A 21843-nucleotide genomic window follows, 5' to 3' on the forward strand; every position below is an offset into this window, starting at 1 on the left:
GGGAAGGAGCATCAACCTGTCCAAATCAGCAGTGTGGAGAAGGAAGGGGTGAAAAGCAGCTGCAAAAATGGTTTCTGTGCCAGTTCTTAGTGAATATAGTACATATCTGTAGAGAAACCCTCACTGGTAGAGCAACCTTTGGCTGCAGATTGAGGAATTGGAACTTATGGAGGAAAAAGGGTTAAAAAGGATGAATATCTTTGCACCTTAATGGGAGAACTATTTCTGTAATAGTATCAAAGATAAACCAGTGTATTATGAACACTAAATGATAAAGGGTGATAATATGCCATTCTTGAGACTTCTTGGCTCTTACCTAACACATCAGAAAGTGATTGTTGAATTTTAAATAGCCATACAAATGGATGACATAGAAATTTAACTTTGCTTTGACCTTATTCTAATTCACAAGATGACTGCAAAATGACTTTGTTACATCTGAATGTATGCTGGATGCTAAATCACTCCAGAGTATAAAATCTTTGTTTTGGCATAATGTTGATGCATAAACATTTGTACCCCATACTAACCCTATAAACATCACAATCCATCAGTACAATTACAAAAAAGATTGTTTGTTTTCACACTTAAAGCAGACATGAAATAGAGTGTCCTTAACTTAATCACCACCTTGATTTACCACATTTGCATATATTTGCATATTAATTGGACTACAGATTAAAATTGGTTTTGTAATTTTAATTAAGTGTCCACAAAGGTAAATGATTAGAACTGTTTAAAATACATTCTGACATAAATAGCAGTAAAAGCTTTTGTGATGATGTTTTTGTGGAATTACATTCAGAAAGTGGCCTTTTTATGATAGTAATTTTAATCTTAAATAGAATTATACAGTCAAACAGAACTGTGGATTCATAATTATTTTTTCAAGATTCATTTAATATTTTGCTGATTTGCAGCACTTGATGAAAATGTACTGTAGGTTTAGCTGATTGCAAAATTGGGCCTGTAGAGCTGATAAACTGAGGGTTTAAACCCTCAGTCTTTATATTCGCCTTACACATTTCAAATGTGTTATGTATCCACATGTAGACAAGGGCTGGGGTTTTTTTTCAAGTTGAGAAATACAAAAGCTGTCAGTAATGGATGATCTATGGTGTGAAGATATAATCACCTCCATGGCCCATCTTCCTTCAGCAGAGATGGTGAAGCACAGGACGTCTCAAAGCCTTTTCCATAAATCTCTGCAGGTAGCAGGGGAATCATTCTTGGTGTTGTCAGGGGAGGATGAGCCTTGGAGGTAAAGCTGAGCTGTCAGGATTGCTCTGCTGGAGCCCGGGGGTGTCGGTACCTGACCAATGATGTCAACTGGACCAAAATGTCAGACTAAACTTAATAAAACCACAGTATTTGTGGTTAGAAGGGCTCTAGGAATGGGTTTTAGTGCACCTTTGGGCCTGCCTCTTCCTTTGGGGACCGGTTCATGTTTCCTCCCAACATTTACAGAGCACCAGTAAGGACAGGTCATTAGCATGGATGGCCAAGGTGAGTTTTGCCTGCCTAATGAATTTGTGAAAGCTTTTTTATTATAGTCCATAACTTTTCAGTTGGTGAGCAGCAGGCATTCATTAGGCATTAGACCATCTTTTAGTTAAATAAAATATCCAGTTTATGTTTTACAATATTAGTTTACTGCTTGGGTTATGAGACAAAATAATGAAGTAGCTGCTGGCTTTGGTTTGGGAGCAGGTTTGGTAAGTGCAGCTTTAAAAAAAACAATATTTAACTTTTAAGTTAGTTAGTTAGAATTTAACAGTATAGCAGCTTAGCAGCTTTGCCTACTTTTAAGAAAAGAAAAGGTTGGTGAGAAGTCAATAATGAATTCACATTAGGCTCTTTTCTAATTTTCTTCAGAGTTTTGAGCTGGTCTTAAGATTTACGCTGTTCCTAATTTCATATAGTTTATGTCCTGTGTTTGAACCCTGGCTATTTACTACCTTACTGTCTCCTCAGTGTACATTAGGGAAAAAGAAATTGAGAAACAGTATACTTGGGTCTCGTCATGCTTCACTGATTTGAAATAATTTTCCTGTTAATGGCGTATTTAATATTTAGTTTTCCTCCTACCCGTGGTAATGCTTTCAAGTGAGAGTAATAAAACTTTTGGAGTGTTCCTGTCTCAGAGACTTGACATAGTTTTTTGTGTCGTATTTAAACTCCAGCCTAAGTAGGCAGAGTAAATTGCAAGTCAGATCCACTGGGCTAGTAATATATCAGAAAACAGATTTCTTATCATGCTCTCACATAAAGTACAATTATTTCTCAATCTGATATTATTTAGTGTCTGTTAAGTATTATTCCTGATGTGCTTTTAGATTTCTGTTTATGTAGTGACTAATTTCAATGTCAAACTGGTTTAGGTTCCTCATTTTAGGAACATTGCGAAACTCATTTTAAAATCAGATCCAGAGCTCAGTCAATGCATGAATTCCTTGTGTTAAGGTTCAAATTGGTATTAATTGAAGCTGTGGTCTGGGTGAGAAGTGCTGGTAGATTAAATCTGGAAAAAAAGAGCTGTGATAGTTTAAAAAAAAAAAAGCAAAAGAATGGAACAGTCATTGAATGAAGCATCGAGGAACAAACCTGCCAGACAAGTGCCGTTATGATTTTTCAAATGGGCATGTAAGCTCAGTGTCTCGTTAGATTAAATTGTTATGGATGTCCATCCATCTGTGGAAAAGATGGTTATTTCTAGTTAGGGCATTGCCTTCCCTTTCTAATGTGTATCTCACTAATACCAATCATCCCCGTGTCACCTGAGGATCAGAAAGCTGAAATGCACATCATCTGCAACTGTTTTGGGGATGTTGTTTGAAAGTTGAACCTTGCTTTCAATCCAGCTCCGTTCCAACCATAATTGTATTATGGAAACTCAATCATCCCTGAATTCGGGGAGCCTGCTTTGAAGTGGCTGGTATCAAATTTTTTTTTGAGATCTGCTTAAATTTAAAAGAAAAAGAAATAAAAAAAATTTAAGGGCTTAAGCACGGTTGGTTTTTAATGAGACTTGAACTTCTAAGTGCTTAAGTCCATTGTGAAGCTGGAAATTAGGCTCTGAGGATACTTGGTTCTTTGGAGTTCAGTTTAGACACCTGATCCCACATCATCCTTCTTTGAGAAGAATAGCATTGAAAATGTATTTCTCTGAAGAGACTGGTTTTAAAAGTAGATCTATTCCTTAAAAATCCCCAGACTGATTACTTGCTTGAAAAATCATCTTCCTCTGTTGCTGCCTCTTCAACCCAGTAAAAAACAGCTTGAAAACTCCTGTTTGAGGGCCAGCACACCTTTCCCATCCAGGGAAGGAGCTGCTACCATGTTAAACTATTTCCTTCTCATTGCAGGCCAAAAAATTTGGCTCATCCTGTGTCTTCTCTCAGCTGTTTGAGACTATAATGCCCACTTGCCCCTCTCTTTTAAATCACTTTTCCAGCAGAAGGTTTTGCATTTTGGGTGTTGGGGCTGTCCTATCCACAGTTGTAAGTCAAGAAATATCCTTTAAAGAATCATAGAAACATTTCGTTTGGAAAAGCCTTCCAGGATCTTTGAGTCCAACCATTAACTGTAAGAGGATGGGATCTACTTCAGTTCTCTTTCCACTGAAGATCTGCATAACTTTGGGCAAAACTCTTCCCCTTCTTCTCTTACCCTACGGTTGAAATGGGGCTAATAAGGCTTATAATTTGTATGCTTAGTATGCAAATTGGCAAAGTAAAGCATGCTTAAAAAATGGCCAAGGAACTTGGAAAGATATTTTTCCTATTAAATCTGGAAAAGAAGAAAGTTACAAAACGTGGTCATCTAATTGCATCTTCACCAAGCATGTGGTCTAAGTGCAAATGTGACTCCAGTGTATAAATCCCTTCAGAAAGTCTATTTTGCCCCAAGAGGAATGGGAGCACACTCAGCAGACTGCAGGAGGATGGGATGCTTGCAGCATTTCTTTGCAGCATAATTGCAGCCTCAATGAACCATGAATCCAGCCTAATTAACATAACTGGAACCACAGCAATCATGCTGCCATTCAATTTAGGTTTGGAACATTCCGGTGGAGTATCACAATTCTGCTGTTTATTGTCGAGGCACTGTGGAGAAGTGTCCACTTGCTTTCTTGCTGCTGCCTTGGTGAATTTTTATTATTTCAGGAGAACTTGGGAACTTCAGAAATGGAAGGCCGTTAGTTTGATGATTCCATTACTGAATCTACAAATAACTCTATATTACTTCCTGTGAAAAGGTACTTAGATTGTTTAGTATATTGTAAAACTCAAGGATAAAAGTAACAAATTTCCAAGTTAGACACAGGTTCTAAATTGCATTGGATAGCTAATGGCAAATAATTCTGGGACTATTTTGAGTTAAAGGACTACATTCCCAGAATATTAAAAATAGTATCTATTACTCTTTGTAAAGACTATACCTAAGAGAAACCTTTTATTAGGAGAAAACCAGATTTTTTAAATGTATTGCTCTGTAAAATATGTGTTTTTACTGTTCTGTTGGTTGTGCTGCAGTAAAATCAGGAAGCCACAGAAGTAGATCGGGTACCACTGGTTTGGCATTAGGGCAAAACAACCACTTTTTTGGAACAGAGAAACCTGATGAAAAGGGACTGCTGAAAAAAGCAATAGGTGAAAAATTGGGACTGGAGCTGGAGGAACAAGGAGGCTTTCTGCATCTCTTGGCCCTTAGATGATGGTACTTAGTGCTGGCACTGAAGCCACTTCTAACTGATGTCACAGCTTGGATGGGTGAATCACAAAGTCATTTGGCTTGGAAAAGCTCTATAAGGTCATTGAGACCAACTGTGGCTTGGAAATTCCAGAAAAATACTCCAAGGTGGTTTTCTGTTCTTTGTCTTGTTTGAGGATTCTTTGATTTGTAGCATTTTCCTTGGATGTAACTTCAGCCCTTTCCACTGATTCCGAAAAATCTGTGTTTCTGTTGACTCCCAGACACTGAATTTCCAACTTTTTGTCCTTTTTTTTTTCCCTTGATGATGTTAACTCAGGAAGTGAATGCTGTCACTTTCCACTCTAAGCATCTGAATATAAATTTATCATTAGGGAACTCAAGGCCTCTTTTTGGGCTTGCTTATTTATTTTTCTGCAAGTTGTAACTTAAAATAAACAATTATAATGAGAGGTACCTGACTTAGACTATACCCTCTAAGTTTGCATTATTCTGTTTCTAACATCCTGTGCATAACTCAGAGCAGTGTACAGAAAACATGCTGTATTATTATTGAATAAGAAAATGAAGAAATCTGACTTCCCACAGTGACTCTTGTTCCCTCCAGCCCCTGAACAAATCCCACTGGCTGTGGGAGGCTCTGGGAAGTTCTCTGTTATAAATCTGGGTTTTAGGTGTTGGTTAGTCATTCCCAGGAGCCTTCACACACATTTTAGCTGAGACTCTCCAGCTAAACGTTTATTAAAGGTGGGGTCAATCAAAGGGCTGGCTGCAGTTGAGGAAGAGCTGGAGGAAGTGCAGAGAACAGCTCAAGTGGTTGGTTCCTGGAAGAACTGAGTCTGTGATTCATCCCTTTGGAAGTGAAGGAGGAGAAAGCAGTGCCAGTTAAATATCACACAGGGTTATGAGAAACATCCCAACGATGGGGAGGGATCGTGGTCTTTCAGCATTTTTATTCCCTGCAGCTGTGATGTGTAAGCTCAGGAAGATGACTGAACATTGATACTTTCAGAGTTCAATAGCCACGCTTGTTGTTAAAGGCAGTTACTGAGAACTGACAGAAAGAACTATTTTTGAGGGGAGTTTCCAAGTAGAGATCATATTTCTGGTTTAGTGTGCAACAAACCAAGGGTATTTGAATGGTTGTCAGATCTGGGGGAAAGGGAGAATAACTTCTCTGTGGTAAAATATTGCAAAGGAAATAATCAGTCTCCTTGAGAACCAGTGTTTTTTATTGTTTGTAGGTGCAAATTCAAAAGTGACTCAGATCAAATGTGTCAGAAGTAATTTGAGTGTTTGGTATTTTAAATCTAATGGCACTGTTTCCACAAAAACTCCTGGCTGCTTTTAAAACATTTATATATACTTTTCTGCCTTTTATACAAATTCATGAAATAAGGTCCTTGAAGACACTGAAAAATTTAAGCTGGTCATTCTTGCTGAAGTAAAGTGATGAAAAAAATGTTAAGAAAATACATCTGCAGACAAATACAGCCCTTTCCTCTCTATGCTGTTTGAAGATGTGTTCAGCCTGGTTTAGTGCAAAATAATGGCAAATTTTCACCTTTGATATCTATCACTGTGTTACTACTATGAGGTTATTTTTTTAATGAGTCACTGCAAGGCACTGAAGAAGTAAGTTAAGAAATATTTTAAGGAGAGGTATTTAAAAAAAATCCAAAATTGAACGTGAATACTTTGTTTTATGTGCCTCACAGCTTTAGTAGAGATGGAAAACAGGGAAAGCCAGGGGTAAGTGGGAAAAGAGATGGTTGAAAACTAAGGGCATGGTGATGACCAGACAGAAAAGGGAGCTGAAATTCTGTTGTTTGGGGTACAGTGACCTACTGCAGTGACTGGTGGGCTCCTTCCAGTGAAGAAATTTCCCCAAATGTCCAACCCAAACCTTCCCTGACACAGCTCCTCTCATCCTTTCAGTTTTTGTTTGGCAGCAGAACCTGTCCCACCTGGCAGCCCTCTCCTGTCAGGAGTTGTGCAGAGCCAGAAGGTCCCCCCTGAACCCCCTTTCTCCAGGCTGAGCCCCAAAAATGGGCTCTGAGGCACCAAACGCCAAAGCCTCTGGCTCCAGTCTCTGCTCCAAGCAGTTTTCTGAGCATCCAAAGGAGCACAAACCCTATTAAAAAAAAAGCCAACAACAAAACAGGATTTTGATTAGTTTTAAGGTGATTTCCTCTAGAAAGACTATGAAAATGGGTTTTCAATTAACAATCTAGTTTACATAAAAGGCACATATTGATGAACATAGTCCATGACTTTTTGCTCAGTCCCATTATTCTCCTCTAATTCATATACAGAAGTGAAGATTTCCAGTGATCTCACTGTTTACCAAAATCTGAGGGACTTAGAGGTTAATGTTTTTTCTCATTTTCTGGTGAGAGTTCCGTCTTCCCTTTTCTCCACAAAGAACAGTAAAGGAAAAGGAGGAATCTGCTTCCAGAAAGCACCCATAGGTACTGATGATCCATCAAGAATTATCTGGATGCTCTTGTGAGAGCTGAAAATTCCCTAACATTTTTTTGGCATAAAATTCTTCTGAATATCTGACAGCCTGATATTTGGCTATTCATATTTGTAATTATATTCAATGCCAGGTCTGACTGATTTACAAACGTGAGTTGCCCATCCTGCTATGAGCCCTTCTCCTACAAAAGGCAGAATTATATTCATGCAAATATGGTTGTAAGAATCAAAGGTGATGCAGCAGCATCATGAAAGTAAAACAATGTTTTTTATGCTTATTCATATGAAAATCCTGATGGGGCACCTCTTAAATTAATCATACAGCCCTCCTTAAATATATCTGATCATGAACCTTACCTTCAAATCAGAGCCAATTATATGAGAAGAGCTGATTGCACTCAAATTGTGGAGAGGATTTTTCTTTCCTTGGAAGTTGCTTCCTTAAAAAAAATCATATTTTAAGAAATCTGACTTCAGACAAATAATCCAAAATTGATGCTTGATTGAAGCTAAAGAACCAAACACAATTTATTGTGTGTTCAAAATGGTAGTGAAAATACTACCCTTCTGTTTGAAGGGCCTCCTAAAATATCCCAGTGGTTATTAGTGCTGACTTGAATCAGTTGGAGATATAGACATATTTGGTATCAGAACAAAAAAGAAACACTTAGTATTTTTAAACCCCTGAGGCTTAAAGATCACACAATGTTGTTATATTTGATGTGGTACATCAAACTGTCAATCCAAACTTTTTCTAAAATATAGAACTGTATCTTTGCAGTCTGTAGGCTTGTTGTACTATGAGTATATATTAAATTTGTTTGTTTATTTATTTGTATGATTTTAAGCTTTCTCTTCTTGTTAAAGCGTTTTTCCTTAATGCATTAACACGAGTAAATGCCTACATGGAGCTGAAGTTCTTGAGTCCACTTTGCCCTGTCACAGTGGGTTGGGTTTTCTATTAGAGAAGGACCTCAGAACATGAAAGTCCAGCTCTGTGCAGGGGCTCAGATTAGATCTGAATGCAAGGAAAAGCAACAAAGGTCCACAGAATATCTGGAATCTGCAAATACTTCCTGTGCTTAACCTACACTTTCGTTGCGTGACTGTAAAGAACAGCAAATCTTTGTTCTTTCCCCTCTCAGTTCCCATTCAGCCAGCCCAGAGACACAGGAGAAAGGTTTTGGGGAGCAAAGCTGTTATCAGCCTTCCTACAGTTTGCATCTGATTCTGTCAGCAGTGAGCACATCAAACCCAGGAGCTTACACCCACTTTTAAACAGCAGGAAAGTTTTGTAAAAACAGGTAAATATATATATATACACACATATGTATACACATATTTAATTTATAGAACATATAAATTACTATGAACAGAGATTATGAGTGTGAAGTTACTTTATGCCTTTAAAGTTCAGCTCATGTTTGAGTTTGTAAGAGCCAGAGCTCTGTTTTTGGATTCAGAAGGGAATTACCCCTGCATTAGGTGGAGAAAGAGCAAGAGTTTATCTTGCTAAGATTCCAAAATGTTCAAGTGGGGTAATTAGACTTCTGGAAAGTCAGTGAATAATATCCTGAGTTGGAAAGACCCACAAGGGTCACAGAAGTCCAACTCCTGGCCATGCACAGGATCATCCCAAGTCAGTCAGGCTCATCCTTTTATGAAAACCTACTAGGGCATTTTTTGGGTCTATAATCCACGAGCTTCTGCTATTCAGCTTTATTTAATAAAAAATGAGAGTGTCTCAGAAAGGCCTTTCTTATCCTCTGTACTGCCAGGCAGGTGTTGGTTTAGCAGCCCTAGGTCTGGTGGATCTGTGCACAGGTAGGGTTGCTGACCGTAGGTTCAGTGATGCATATGCAGAGTACAGAAGGTTATAGCCTACAATTACTTGGAGCTAGAAATGTGGAAAGAAAAATAGTCCATTGCTTCTCACAGCTCAGCTCATTTGGATTTGAATCTGGAATGAATTAACAGACTAATCCTGTTTATGGATCATCAGCTGCAGAGGTATTGTCAAAGAACTTGTGTCCCTATTCACTGGAACACCTGTATGTAAAGCCACGTCTTAATTGTTCAGGCATGCTGAATCAGACTCCTCTGCCTCAAAACAAAATAGAAAATATAAATATATGGAATGTCCCAATCATCATCCTTATTCTTTTCCTCATCTCAACAAGGTTGCTGTTCTGGCAAACCCTTGTGAAAGCAATCCTCTCTTTTCAGTTAAAAGCCATTCATATGGCGACAAACCACCGTTCTTCCCTTTATATCTGTGTTCATTCATTGAAACTCCAAAGCCTTCCAGCTTACTTCTTGGATTTATAGCCAGCTGGCTGCTGTGTGTAACATGAACATGTTCTGACTGTGCATGACACGTTTTTATCTCGTTTAACCCATAATTGTCGTGTTCGTTCCAGGCCACAGCTCACCTGCAGGTATTTAATGTTGACTGTGCAAGTCCCCAAAGTCATTTCCATCTCCTCACCTCTGACAGTCTGCTGTTATTAGGTCAAAAATAAAGCTCAACCCCAAAACAACCACCCAAAACCCCCTCATTGGAACAGATTTGGATAAAATGAATGTGTTCAAGATGGTGGGCCGTAGCTGAGCCAGCTCCTGTGGGATTAGTGCCCACTTTTTTGCATTTAAAATAAACTTTGGAATGACTTTTTAACACAAGTGCTTTAATAACAAGTGAGGAGGGGGTGGCAAGGCAGAGAAGGACATATGCACTTCTTTTTTTTCTTTGATTGCTGATTTTTCCAGGGTTAGTCTGGTAAGTGATACCTGTGTATTAGCAGGTTTCTGCAGTCTTAGAAGTCAAAAAACTCATTGGAAAGGAAATGCTTAAATATCTGCCCTAAGTTACTGAATCATCAATGAGAAGCTTTCATTCAAAGCATGAATATTAAAATTTATTACCATACTTCAGCTTTGCAGGAAATACAATATGTTATTATTTTTTTTTATACAACACCGCTGGATGCTAAAAGCAGCAATAGAACCATTAATTAATAGTAGTAGTCCTGGATAATGTCATAATAAGCAATGCAACGTATTAAAGCACATTAATTCATGCCAGCTATCAGGAGGAACTTTTAGATATTTGAAAGGCCCATTAGGTTTGTTTACATTCTGAGTGGAAGCTGGTATGCTTTGGCAGGGGCTGAACCACACTTTAGTACTTCACTCCAATGGTGTTGAATTTCCTGACTGTCGTGCACAGTCTGTAATATATTGTCACCACTTCAGGGCAGCCTGCCTCTCCAGGACGGAGGGTACAACCCAGACCAGGGCATTCCCCAAAGCTAGGGTGCCTTTGCTGCCACAAAAATGAAAATAACTGAAATTATATGTAACAGGAGCAATTTTCCACAATGGAAAAGGTGATCCAGGAATCAAACCCATGCCTTCAGGTGTATTAACCTAACAGAGCAACAAAAATGTGCTGGGCTTTAAATTGCACTAACAATCTGGAAAGGATTTTCCAACTGGGGTTATGTTAAGTGTTAATAGTGAAACCTGGGTGCTTTTTCCTTTGATCTCTTTTCGAGCTCATATAGAATAATAGGATCAAAATAAAATGCCATTTATATGAACACCTTGTTCTTTTGATCTCGGCACCAAAAATTCTGTCTGCAGCTAGAGCCTAGCAAACAGTGCATCTGCTCCTTTTAGTTGGACCTTCTAGTTATAATAACTTTTAATAAGTGGTGTCACAGCCAATTTTCTGGGCAGTTCATGAACTTAGTCGTCATTTTTGCCCTAAGAATCTCCTAACTACCCTTTCAGAAGAATTTAAAATAAGGTATACAGGACCTGGAAACTATTGGCTTCTGGTTGGTTGTGCATATGCATGTTGAGTGTATGATTTAAACATCTGTATAGTGCAGTGTTTCAAAGTATAGAGTTAGTTGTTGTTGGAGTACTTGGACAAAACTGTTGAATTAGTGTAGGCTGAATGAGTGAGAATGTTTTACGGGGAAGAATAGTTGGGGTAATGGTGGTTTTCATAGGTGCTAGGCTCAGGATCCCTGCTTTTTCCATCAGGGAGGTGATGGGCCCTGTGATGTCTGGGTGGTGGCCAAGCCTTTCTCTTCACCACCCACATCTGCAGGGAAGAGCACAGGAGGGTTACACCTGGTAGTTATGGATCCCATTAGTTTTATGTCAAAGTCAGGTCCATGGGTGGACATGAGCACCCTGCAGCTCTTTATTCCCCAGGGCTGATGGTCAGGAACGTTCCTTTGGAAGCCATCATTGTGGGCACTTCATGTAAAACCACTTCCTTGTGCTCTTTCAAATCTCTTGCAAGATTAGTTCTCCTCTTTGACTCCCCTGAAGCAGCTGAGCTGTTTATTCTGCTGACTGATGGTGTCCCATTGTGATCCCTGCTTTAGCCGTTGCAACCTCCCAGAGCAGAGGAGCTGGGCACAAAGCACTGTGCCAAATGAAAGCAAATAAACCCAAGTCCTGCAGTTCAGCAGTGTCATAATTGCTGCTGCCCAGGAAGAGGGATTAACAAGTGAAGAAACACTAGCTAGGAGAGATCCAGCGGCCAAGCTGAGTCTCGGGTGTCAAATGTCTCTCCCAGGCTTTGCATCCCTCTGTAATTTATATTTAGCTGTGTGATAGGAGCAGTCAGCTCGTGAGGAGCACTGCTGGGAAAGTGTTCAGGCTCTTGCTGAAATGGCTGCACTTGAGCCTGTGGCACACGAGCTGTCCTCCAGCAAGTTTGTTTTTTTGCAGACTTAGTTGGCTCTCTGCACTCTGTCACAAGGTTGGAGTGTTCCAGAGAGCCATAACCATGGCTGTAACCTATAACCCTCTTCTTATAAAGCAGTGCAGTTCTAATTCATTGTGTGCAATAAAGGTACTTTGAGCACCAGGAGCATCAAGGATGTGTTTGTGCAGCACTGCCCTGGGATTGAAGCATCCTGCTGGGATCAGGTCTCCCTCCTAATGCAGCCACTCTGCCTCCAGTCCTTCCCTAAGCAGTTCAGAACTAATGCAAAAAAGTTTGCTACTGCAGTTCTCCTAAAACTAGTATCTACCCAACTCTTAATTTGAGCAGTATCCCCCCAACTCTTGATTTGAGCAGTTTATATGTCCCTGCTCATCTTCCACCAGTTCTCATTTCCTATCCCAGAATTCAGACCTACTTTTTTGTTTTGTATCAATTAAATGAAGGTTGTGGGATTCTTTGGCGAGGGAGTTAAAAGGCTGCAAAGATTGGTAGTTTCCCTCCCTACAATAGGAATGTGATTGCCCTAGTTCTGTGGTTAGCATGAAACAAGTCAGCTCTGTCATGAAGTCAGTGGGGTACAAGTTAATACAAGGTAGTAAAGGAATAAAACAGCAAAGTCCACAGTCTTTTATGACAAAACCAGTATGATCCTGCTGCAATATAAGGCCCTGCTGTGAATGGCATTTTCTGATGCTTGGATAACTGCAATTTACATATATACAAAGTGTATGAATAAAGTTATAAAAGTATACTTGGTATTTTACATTTTTTCCCCCCTTGAAAGTAATTTTCTATTGTTCAAACTTTCGGCTTTCACTGGTTTTGTTTCTAAAAACCCCAAAAGGAAAAGAAAATAACAAAAGTCCATAAAGGCAAAAGGGATATGTTCTCATTTCAGTTCACAGAATTTCCTGCCTTTAAACAATACAAATATATGCCCTTAGGTTTCCAACATGCTGGAAGGATGCTGAATCCTTGAAACAGATCAAATTAAAAGCAAGTCCACTATAGAAACATCAAGTTGTAGCAGTGTGTCCAATAGATCTCAACAAGAATTTGTTGAGGGGTTTTAACCACGTTGTCTAGACTTACAAAATCCTAAACTGCTGAATCCATGAGTGAACAAACACTTAGAAACAGCAAGTTCTAGGCTGAAATGTGCACAAGTAAAATCTGATAATCAATGGTGCCTGTTCATTACAGGCCCCATTCAAAGCAGTTATTTAGTATAACTTTGATATGTATCCACAAGCAGAGAGGACGTGGACAGTTTTTAATGTCACAGGTAGCTCAGTGATGGGCCACCAGCATTTCACAGAATTTCCAGGGACTGTGGCTCCCCAGGGATTCTTCTGGCACCCAGATGCTGGAAGCCAGATGATCAGGGATCATAGATCAGCATCACTGTCCTCCTGATTTATACCAGAAGGGAGTCCAAGGGTTTTGTGGACACTGTCCTGTAATGACACTGCTAGTAATGGTATTCATATTTTTAGAGCTTTTTGACAAAAACGTGATCCTTTCAGAGCAAAACTGAAGGCTTCTGGTGTTTGAACAACAAATGAGATTGGGACCTACTGTCAAAGCTGGGGTTAGAACTTGGAATTTCCTCTAGTCCACACTGCCTGGTTGAGATAGAAATGCTATACATTTAAACTTCAGTTGTAGTGCAAAAGCAAAATGCAAATTATTATAGTAACACATTTTCAAATGGAGGTCAAAGTCTCTGCGTTAGCAGGTCCTGAGGGGCAGAGCCAGTTTACTGGAATGCCCTGTGGCTGGGATAGCTCCACAACAGGAAAAAAAATCATTTTTCTTACCATTTGAATATTGTATTACTGAGAAAGTGTGGTTAAAATTTTGGGGTGCATACAATTATTATTTTTAATTAGTTTCCCTGTCTTTTTTCAGTTAAACCTTCATGTGAAAGCAGGCTTCATTGCCTATTTATTTCTTAGGGTACCTGAGAAAACCTTGAATAGTTCAGGTGAAGTATGTGTTTTCCTGAGAAGCGTGCAGAAATTTGCATTTGCACAGGCGAGTGAATTATCAAAACCAGATGTAACCAAGTGGAACATTTTACATAAATTTATTAAAATCATTATTTACCTGTAAGTTATAAGAAGGGCTTAGTTGCACTAGTTTGCTGCCAATATGTACTGCCAATAATCTGCCAAAAAGCAGCTTGCTGACAAAATCCCTGAAATGGTTTGCTTATGATTGCACAGAACGTTACAACCCCGAGTCAAATGAAAACCTACCATAAACGAACTCTTTGATGGTGGATTCGCTGGAATATGGTATTGATATATGGTGTACAGTTTATGTGGATTATGTATACTGTGCAAGAAATATGGATATCTATTAAGGGTAACATGATATGTAATCGGTTAGGACAGTTATTGTTTTCAGTGTTTGCTAGGAATAAGATCACAGGGTGGCTGCTCAGTTCTGAAATACAGATTATTCCTGTGCTGCCCAAAGCACCAGCAGGCCATTGCTCCAATTAATACAGAAAGGCTATTGAAAATGTAAAATATCTGACATCTATACAGAGTAATTTTAAAGGCAGCTTTACTTCTAGGAACAATTTATACATTACATAAACTTGTATTTTTCATCCAAGTATCATTTCGAGAATAGCAAGCCTAAATATTGGAGGCCATGGGGAAACATAATATTACGATAATGTTCTTTGGTGCGGTTTGGAAGGTTTTAGGAAACATTTGGAAGTATTTTTCTCATAAAGTCACTTAACTATTGAAGTGTTATGCTAGCACTCCCTTCTGCATTGTGTATGTTGCAAAGCAGCCTAGTTAAAGGGGACATTCATCCCCTATATCCTGATTAGAAGTAGTTCCAAAAGCCAGGAAATTATATGTTATAAGATCCTGGGTTTAGTTTAATTAAAAGGAAAAAAAATATTTCAGGTGTGGTACCAGTTTTCAAACACCCATTTCCAGTTTTGTTTAGCAAGGGGATAGTGTATTGGGTAGAACTCTGAAATTTGCATTCTCTAAATAAGTACTTGAGAGCTCAGCTAGTTTTGGTTTTTTTCTGTTTAAGGAAACACTAATGAACATGACCAATCCTTTAGAATCCTAAAGAGCTTTAAAAACCTTGCAATTCTCAGAAGCCTAACTTTTTTTCCCCATAGTCCAATTCATTCTTTTGAACTTCTGTTAAAGCAGAACTTAAGTCAACAATTTCTAATTTCTGGCAGTGGTTATCAAGAGGATTCTTAGAGCTCCAAAAGTTACTTTGTGTCATTGGTGCAGCAGATCTACATGGTCATAGTGTTTAATTATAGAGAAAATTACTTTTTTTTTCTGAACTATTAATTAATCCATGTATTCATATCTTGCACAAAAAACACATAAGTTATTTTCACCTGCACCATAAAATATGTATTTTAGTTCATTACCATCTTTCTGAGGAGCTCTTAAATTACCATCATTCCATTTCTGGAGAATGATGGACACAGAAATTATAACTGCAGAGATTCTTGTAGTCACCGTTAAAGGACTTCAGAGAATTAAAGACATGAACTCAGAAATAATATATTTAGGGTCAAACAGTCTTATTTGATGTCAAAGAGAACTCTGCCTTTCACTTTGCCTGTTTCACTGCAGGCTAGAGTTCTGCATGGACTTTGGGGAATAATTTTTGGCACACTGGCGCTGGCTGCCCTGAGAGGCTGTGGCTGCCCCATCTCTGAAATGTCCAAGGCCAGGCTGGAGCAGCCTGGGATAGTGGAAGGTGTCTCTGACCATGACAGGGTGTTGGAACTTGTTTTTGAGGTCCCTTCCAGGCCATTCTGTGAATGAGAGTTGAAGAACACTTTTGTTAAAATCCTGGTCCTGTGAGGTGTTAGAGTACACCTGGCACAGAGACCTTAATGTTAAAAATTCAACTGTAACACTGAGGGGAAGGTTGAAAGGTCAGTTTGAGCATCCTCCTTAGTTTGATCTAGAGATATGACATGTTTGAGCATAAAAAAATAGGAGTGTTGTTGAATTAAATAGATTGGAAAGAAAAGCGTAAATGTTAATTAGAAGTGGGAATTTTTGACAGCGTCAAATGTGGATGTTGGATATTGAGTGATTTCACTCAGAAATTATTTGGAAAAACAAGTGGAAGTTACAATTTGAGGAAAGAGATTTTTCCTGTTGGCTTTCATGTCTCTTTACTATTGAGATCTCTCTTGCTTTCCTCATCTTTCTTGCCCACTCGGATGGACCAGGTTGAGTCCAAGCCAAGTGCCCATGGTTGGTCTGGATCCAGCCTCTGTTCCCCAGAACCACCTTTGGATCCTGCCTGCTAATCAGGCACCCACTGCAGTGTCAGGGTTGTTGCATTCAGGAAATTTGTTGCTGAACCAGCATTATTTTGGCTATTTTATCAGAAATAAGTCAGACCTTGTGATGTCCCTCCCTGTTTTAGCTATTGTCTAGGTTACACACCAATTCTGCACTCTGGCCAGGAAGGAAGATGTCCTGATCAGCTTCAGCTCTCTCCCATACTGTTGTTATTTAATATCTGCATGTGCAAACTGCATTCTTGGCCTTTGGTGAGAGTAAGGATTTGACTGGAGGAGGTTCTTGAGCAACCTGTCCAGCTGCATGGGCCTTGCAACCTCAGTGATTCCTCCTCTGTCATGGGAAAGAGAAGACAATGATCACACCTCAAATAAAATTTTATATTCAGAGGAATATGAAATTCCTGCAGTTTTTAAGCAGGGAAATCAGTGTAAACCATGCTTATTGTACCCAGGAACAGGCACATTCTGCTGTGGGAAGACAAGCTGAGCCTCAGACCTTGGATTTTCTTTTGCGATGCCCTTCCCAGTGCTTAATCTTGGCTCTGTTCAGTTTTCTTTCTGTTCTCTCTCTTTGCTCCTAATCCTTGTCCATGCTTATAAGCCCCTAATATTTATATGGCATTATCTGTGTTAGAGATTACTGCTGACAAGTAATCTCTTCCCTCTTCTGAATGAAGAATTACAGCCATTGCTGAAGATCAGAAAGTGAAATTAGATCCCCGAAAGTATGTGACAACTTCAATAAACCCTAATATCAAATTCCCTGAATATTGGGGATCTTCTTTCAGGCTTTTGGGTTTGAACTGTAGTACAGCTTCAGGGCACCTGACCACACTCAGCAACATTTTTTTTTTGCTGTAGGGCAAAATGTGACAGTAGTTGAAGAAAAAAAAAAATTAAAAATGAACTTTGACTATTCTTCCAGTTTTGTAATTTTTTGCAGTCTTTTGAGAAGTAGCTAAATATAAACAGCATCAGTTTTATTGTTATCAACTGATTCATAATATTAAAGATAAAATATAAATACAGGATTTTATATATCAATAAGCATATACTAATGGAGTTGTTGTATGTTCTAGTTTGGCACCCAAAAATCTCCTTTTTTTTTTTTTTTTTTTTTACTTTATTTCTTAGAATATAATCAGCAAAATTTGTGAGCTTTGAAAAAACAACTTTGGTATTTCTACAGTGCTTGGTCAGTAATAGGTATGCATGGCTTGGAGTAACCTGGTCTAGTGGAAGACGTCCCTGCCCATGGCAGGAGGGTTGGAATGAGATAATCCTTAAAGTCTCTTCCCACTCAGACCACTCCAGAATTCTATAATTTTTAAACTTTTTAATTGCAATATTAAAAAAAAAAAAATCCATTGCACTTTCAGAACTCTTACTTTGCACCCAAATGTAACTACATTTACAGAAGAGCCAATTTTTATTGCTTTTAAAAAATGTATTTATTTATTCCATCCATCCTTGCAGTCTCTTGAGGCAGTTGTGTAATTTGGTCTAACCTAAACCAGCACTCCAGTTCATCTTTCTAATGTGGTTTCTATTCATCGAGCAGTGACATCATGGCCCTTCCATCTCTTTTTTTTTGTTGTTGTTTTTAATAAAATGGTGCACAAAGTGACTCTTGGTGCCATGGAAAAGAAACCAATCCCCATAAATAACTTTTCATTAGGGCAAATAAAGTGCAGTGAATAAACACATACGGTGGAACATGGCAACATATCACAAAAAAGAAACGTGTGTGGGAAAAACACATTTCTGCTTCAAGGAAAAGTACATGGATTTCTTCAGAGCAGGGTTTTGTGGCATAAATGAAAAGAAAATATATAATATATAGGTTGTGACTTAAAGAATCTGTTACTCACAGTAGCAAATATTTAGATTGAAACTCTGAATTTCAGGATATTGAATTTTTATTACATATGAACTTGGTTTAATATTTAACCCATCTTTTTAACTAAACATCTAGACCCAGTATGAAAAAAGGGAAAGTTTTCAAGGCTTACTCTTTGTAGAGCCTTCGTAAAGTTTTAAAATTGACTGTTCAATGTGTTGGAGAGCCTCAAAAATCTGAATAAATAAAAGAAATTTGAAAACAAGTTGCCATACTAAAATTAGATATCTAAGTCCTCACTGTTTGTTCTGAACTTTCAGTTCAGAAATAGGGAACTACTTAGTGTTTAAATATATGTGAGTTATGCATAAAAGTAAAATAGTTTCCATGTTTTTTTAAATAAAAGGAACAGTACCTTTTGGAATCTTTTGAAAGTATTAATATTTGTAAGCTTTGATGATAATTATTTTTCTGGAAAGTTTCACATGTGCAAGAGCTCATTACAACAAGTTAGTAATAATAAAATGCTTCTCCCATATTTAAAATAGATTTTTTCTTGCGTGACTGGTGTCTTTTGTAACTAAGATTGAGGAAAATTATGTGTTCTTCTCAAAAATGAAATCCCACTTCTCTGCTGTGGTAGCTCTCTAGGTGGTTTTATAGAATCATGGAGTAGTTTGGGTTAGAAAGGACTTTGAAGATAATTTCATTTGACTCCCTTCCATGGGCAAGGAGACCTTCCACTATCCCAGGGTGCTCCAAGCCCTGTCCACCCTGGCCTTGGACACTTCCTGGAATCCAGGGGCAGCCACAGCTGCTCTGGGCAGCCTGTGTAGTGCTTCACCAACTTACGATAAAAAATATAAAAATTTAAAACAGTCTTTCTTATAGCTTCTATTTCCAGCCTGTGTCTGCTCCTGCTCCAACCTTGCTTCTCCATAACCATCATGGTGATGTAGAAGTTCTGCAAGCTCTTGATGTTTTAAATGACTGAGATCTGGGCAAGTACTGGATGGAGAGATACCTCTGGAAGGTGGCAGAAAAGAAGAATTAATGTGAGTCTGGAGGAGCAAAAATGTGCTGAGGAAAACATAAACACAAAAAATGCACTAACTAGACACTGTCTTTTCCCAGCATGCTTCTGGGAAATGCACAAGAACAGGTTTAGATGACTTTGTGTTGTTATTAGTTTATTTTCAGGTCATTTATTTAAGTGTCATAAAGAACATTAGCTGGTGGTTAGGGACTCCAATATCCATTATATCATTCCAATCATGTGGACAAGTTTATGCTACACATGATTTACAACGGCCTTTCTGCCGTAGAAATTGTTCTCCTCAGGTACAAGGTTTTATTTGTGGTTGTATTTAGCAAAATCCAAGTGGCTGAGCACAGAGACGTCTTCCAATCAAAGTCCAAAAATTAATGCCTTTCCACGAGCACCATGGATTGCAGCAAGAGCTGTTTATGGCTCTCTGCCTACATCTTTTATCATGTCTCCACTGTTGTTAGTAAAATATACAGAACTACTTTATGCCAAAACAATGGAAGTTAATGCAGATAACTTGTTCCAAAGTTAACCATCAAATAAATCTCTCTCTCTCTCTCTCTTTTTTTTTTTTCTTTCAAACTGTTAAGTGAAATGGTGTTCTAAAACTTTTAAAAATTGTCAAGATGATGAATACTGTGTGTGTAATACAAGTAAATACCATGGAATTGATTGCACACACATGTCTTAAATAAAAGATATTAAAGAGTATATTCCAGAGAGAAATCGGTGGAGTTTTATCTAATATTATTAGGAATTCTGCAATGACAGATCAGATTTATAAGGGTTGAAAACTGAGGAGGAAACCTGTTCAGAAACAGAAATGGTGCAGTGAGTGGATGGTTGGCCAGGAGATTAAAGACAGGCAGGGGGATAGAGCTTGCCTAGGTAGCCTGACCTCTCACACCTCAAGCAATTTGTCTTAGTGGCAGTAATTTTTCAAAATATCTTAGTTAAATTTGGGTTGGTAAATCAGTCCTTTCAATGCAGTCACAACTTGGTAGTTTAGGAAAAATCCCTTAACCTGTTTCTGCTTCAGCTTTTCCCATGTGTAAATATTTAAAAGTACATCCTGACGGGGCTGTGTGTGTGCCTCGGAGGAGCCACCAGCAGCCAGGGTTAGGTCTGTGACCAAAGGCTGGGGGAACTGGGATGGTGCAGCCTGGAGAAGGCTCCAGGGAAACCTCAGTGCCCCTTCCAGTGCCTAAAGGGGCTGCAGGAGAGCTGGACAGGGACTTTGAACAAGGGATGGAGGGACAGGACAAGGGGGAATGGCCTCAACTGGCAGAGGACAGTTAGATGGGGTATTGGAATGGAATTATTCCCTGTGAGGGTGATGAGATGCTGGCAGAGGTTGCCCAGAGAAGCTGTGGCTCCCCCATCCCTCAAAGTGTCCAAGACCAGGTTGGGCAGAGCTTGGAGCAACCTGGGATAGTGGGAGGTGTCCCTGACCATGGCAGGGGGCTTGGAATGAGACTGTTTTTAATGTCCCTTCCAACCCAACCCATTCCTTGATTGTAGGATTCTGTGTATGGGAATCAGCCATACCAAATTTGTGCTTCTGAACTCAGAGAATCTGTTGCTGTTCTTTGGGAGAAGTCAACTCTCACCCAGCTCCATCCTCCTTTCAGATAGTTGAAAAGAACAACAGGGCTCTACAACTAGGATAAAGGATTGCTGCCAATCTTAGAAGTAACACTGGCAAAAATTCCAAAATTTTCCTGGCAGAGTTGCCCTCTTTCTTCCAGAGGTGTTTGCAATATTTTATTTTAGCAGGTAAATAGTTTTATTCTCCCTGTTGATGCATGTGTCATTAGGGAATGCATTGTTTTATTTCACAGGTGCCGTGTTCACTAAAATAAAGTGTATTTTCCTGAATTCATGTTGTTGTTTAGATGGATGTAAAATATCAACCATATTTGACCTTCTAATGTGCTATTACTTAATTAGTTGCCAGGTGAAACTTTAATCTAGCATGAACACAATACAGATTTTTTTTTTTTTGTTTGTTTGTTTGTTCTTTTTTCTCCCAGATTCATGCCAGAGCATAAACTTGCCCGTTTGGACAAGGTAATTGGTGTTAAAAGGAATGGAGATGCTTATCAGTCGGAGGGGCTGCCTGGGCAGCAGGAGAGCAGAGCTGTAATGAAAACCAGTGATGCACATCCTGAGTCTGGACTTTGTGAGCCCCAGCCTGGGCTCTGCACCACACAGCACGAGGGGCTGCCCTCCCCAGCAGCAGCCCCAGTCCAGGCTGAAGCACCAGAAAGTACAAATCCTTGTCAAGGGGAAGATAAGCAATGTCTGACTTTTAACCTCTCTAATATCTTGAGTGGACTGGACTATCAGCAAAGACCTCTGCACATTGCCTGGCCTCACAGGTGGTAAGTGAACAAACCCAAACGCTGTGCCTTCAAAAGATTTATGGGTTTGGGTTGATCCTTTTTCTCTGACTTCTGCCCAGCATAAAGTGATTTCCTAAACACTGCACACACACGTGGAGCAAAGACCCGTCACTAACATCTGATTATTGGGAATAATTTGTTGAATATGCACATTCAGTAATGTTAACCAGACATTCGAACAGCGCTGTCAGTGATTCTTTTCTCCCTAGAAAAAGACATCCCTGCTACTGCAACACTGAGCATTATTCTGGTAACTCTCTTTTCCTATCAAGCAAACCACACATG

At 39.1% G+C, this 21843-nt stretch overlaps 1 protein-coding gene across 10 annotated transcripts in view; it reads left to right on the forward strand.

Moving 5' to 3' along the window:
* Window positions 1-21843, forward strand: part of GTDC1 (glycosyltransferase like domain containing 1) — a 274478-nt gene that overhangs the window by 113560 nt on the left and 139075 nt on the right. For 9 of the 10 annotated variants that reach the window (XR_012581891.1, XM_074547857.1, XM_074547858.1 and 6 more), the window contains one exon: window positions 21187-21537. The exons of the other annotated variant lie outside the window; for it this stretch is intronic. Coding sequence is in view for 8 of the 9 variants with exons in the window: in XM_074547857.1 (XP_074403958.1) it covers window positions 21187-21537 (351 nt within the window). In the remaining variant the exon portion in view is untranslated. The remainder of the gene's footprint in view (window positions 1-21186; window positions 21538-21843) is intronic. 10 annotated transcript variants of the gene reach the window in all.

Source organism: Zonotrichia albicollis, chromosome 10 (genome assembly GCF_047830755.1).
Source record: "Zonotrichia albicollis isolate bZonAlb1 chromosome 10, bZonAlb1.hap1, whole genome shotgun sequence".
Classification (NCBI taxonomy): domain Eukaryota; kingdom Metazoa; phylum Chordata; class Aves; order Passeriformes; family Passerellidae; genus Zonotrichia; species Zonotrichia albicollis.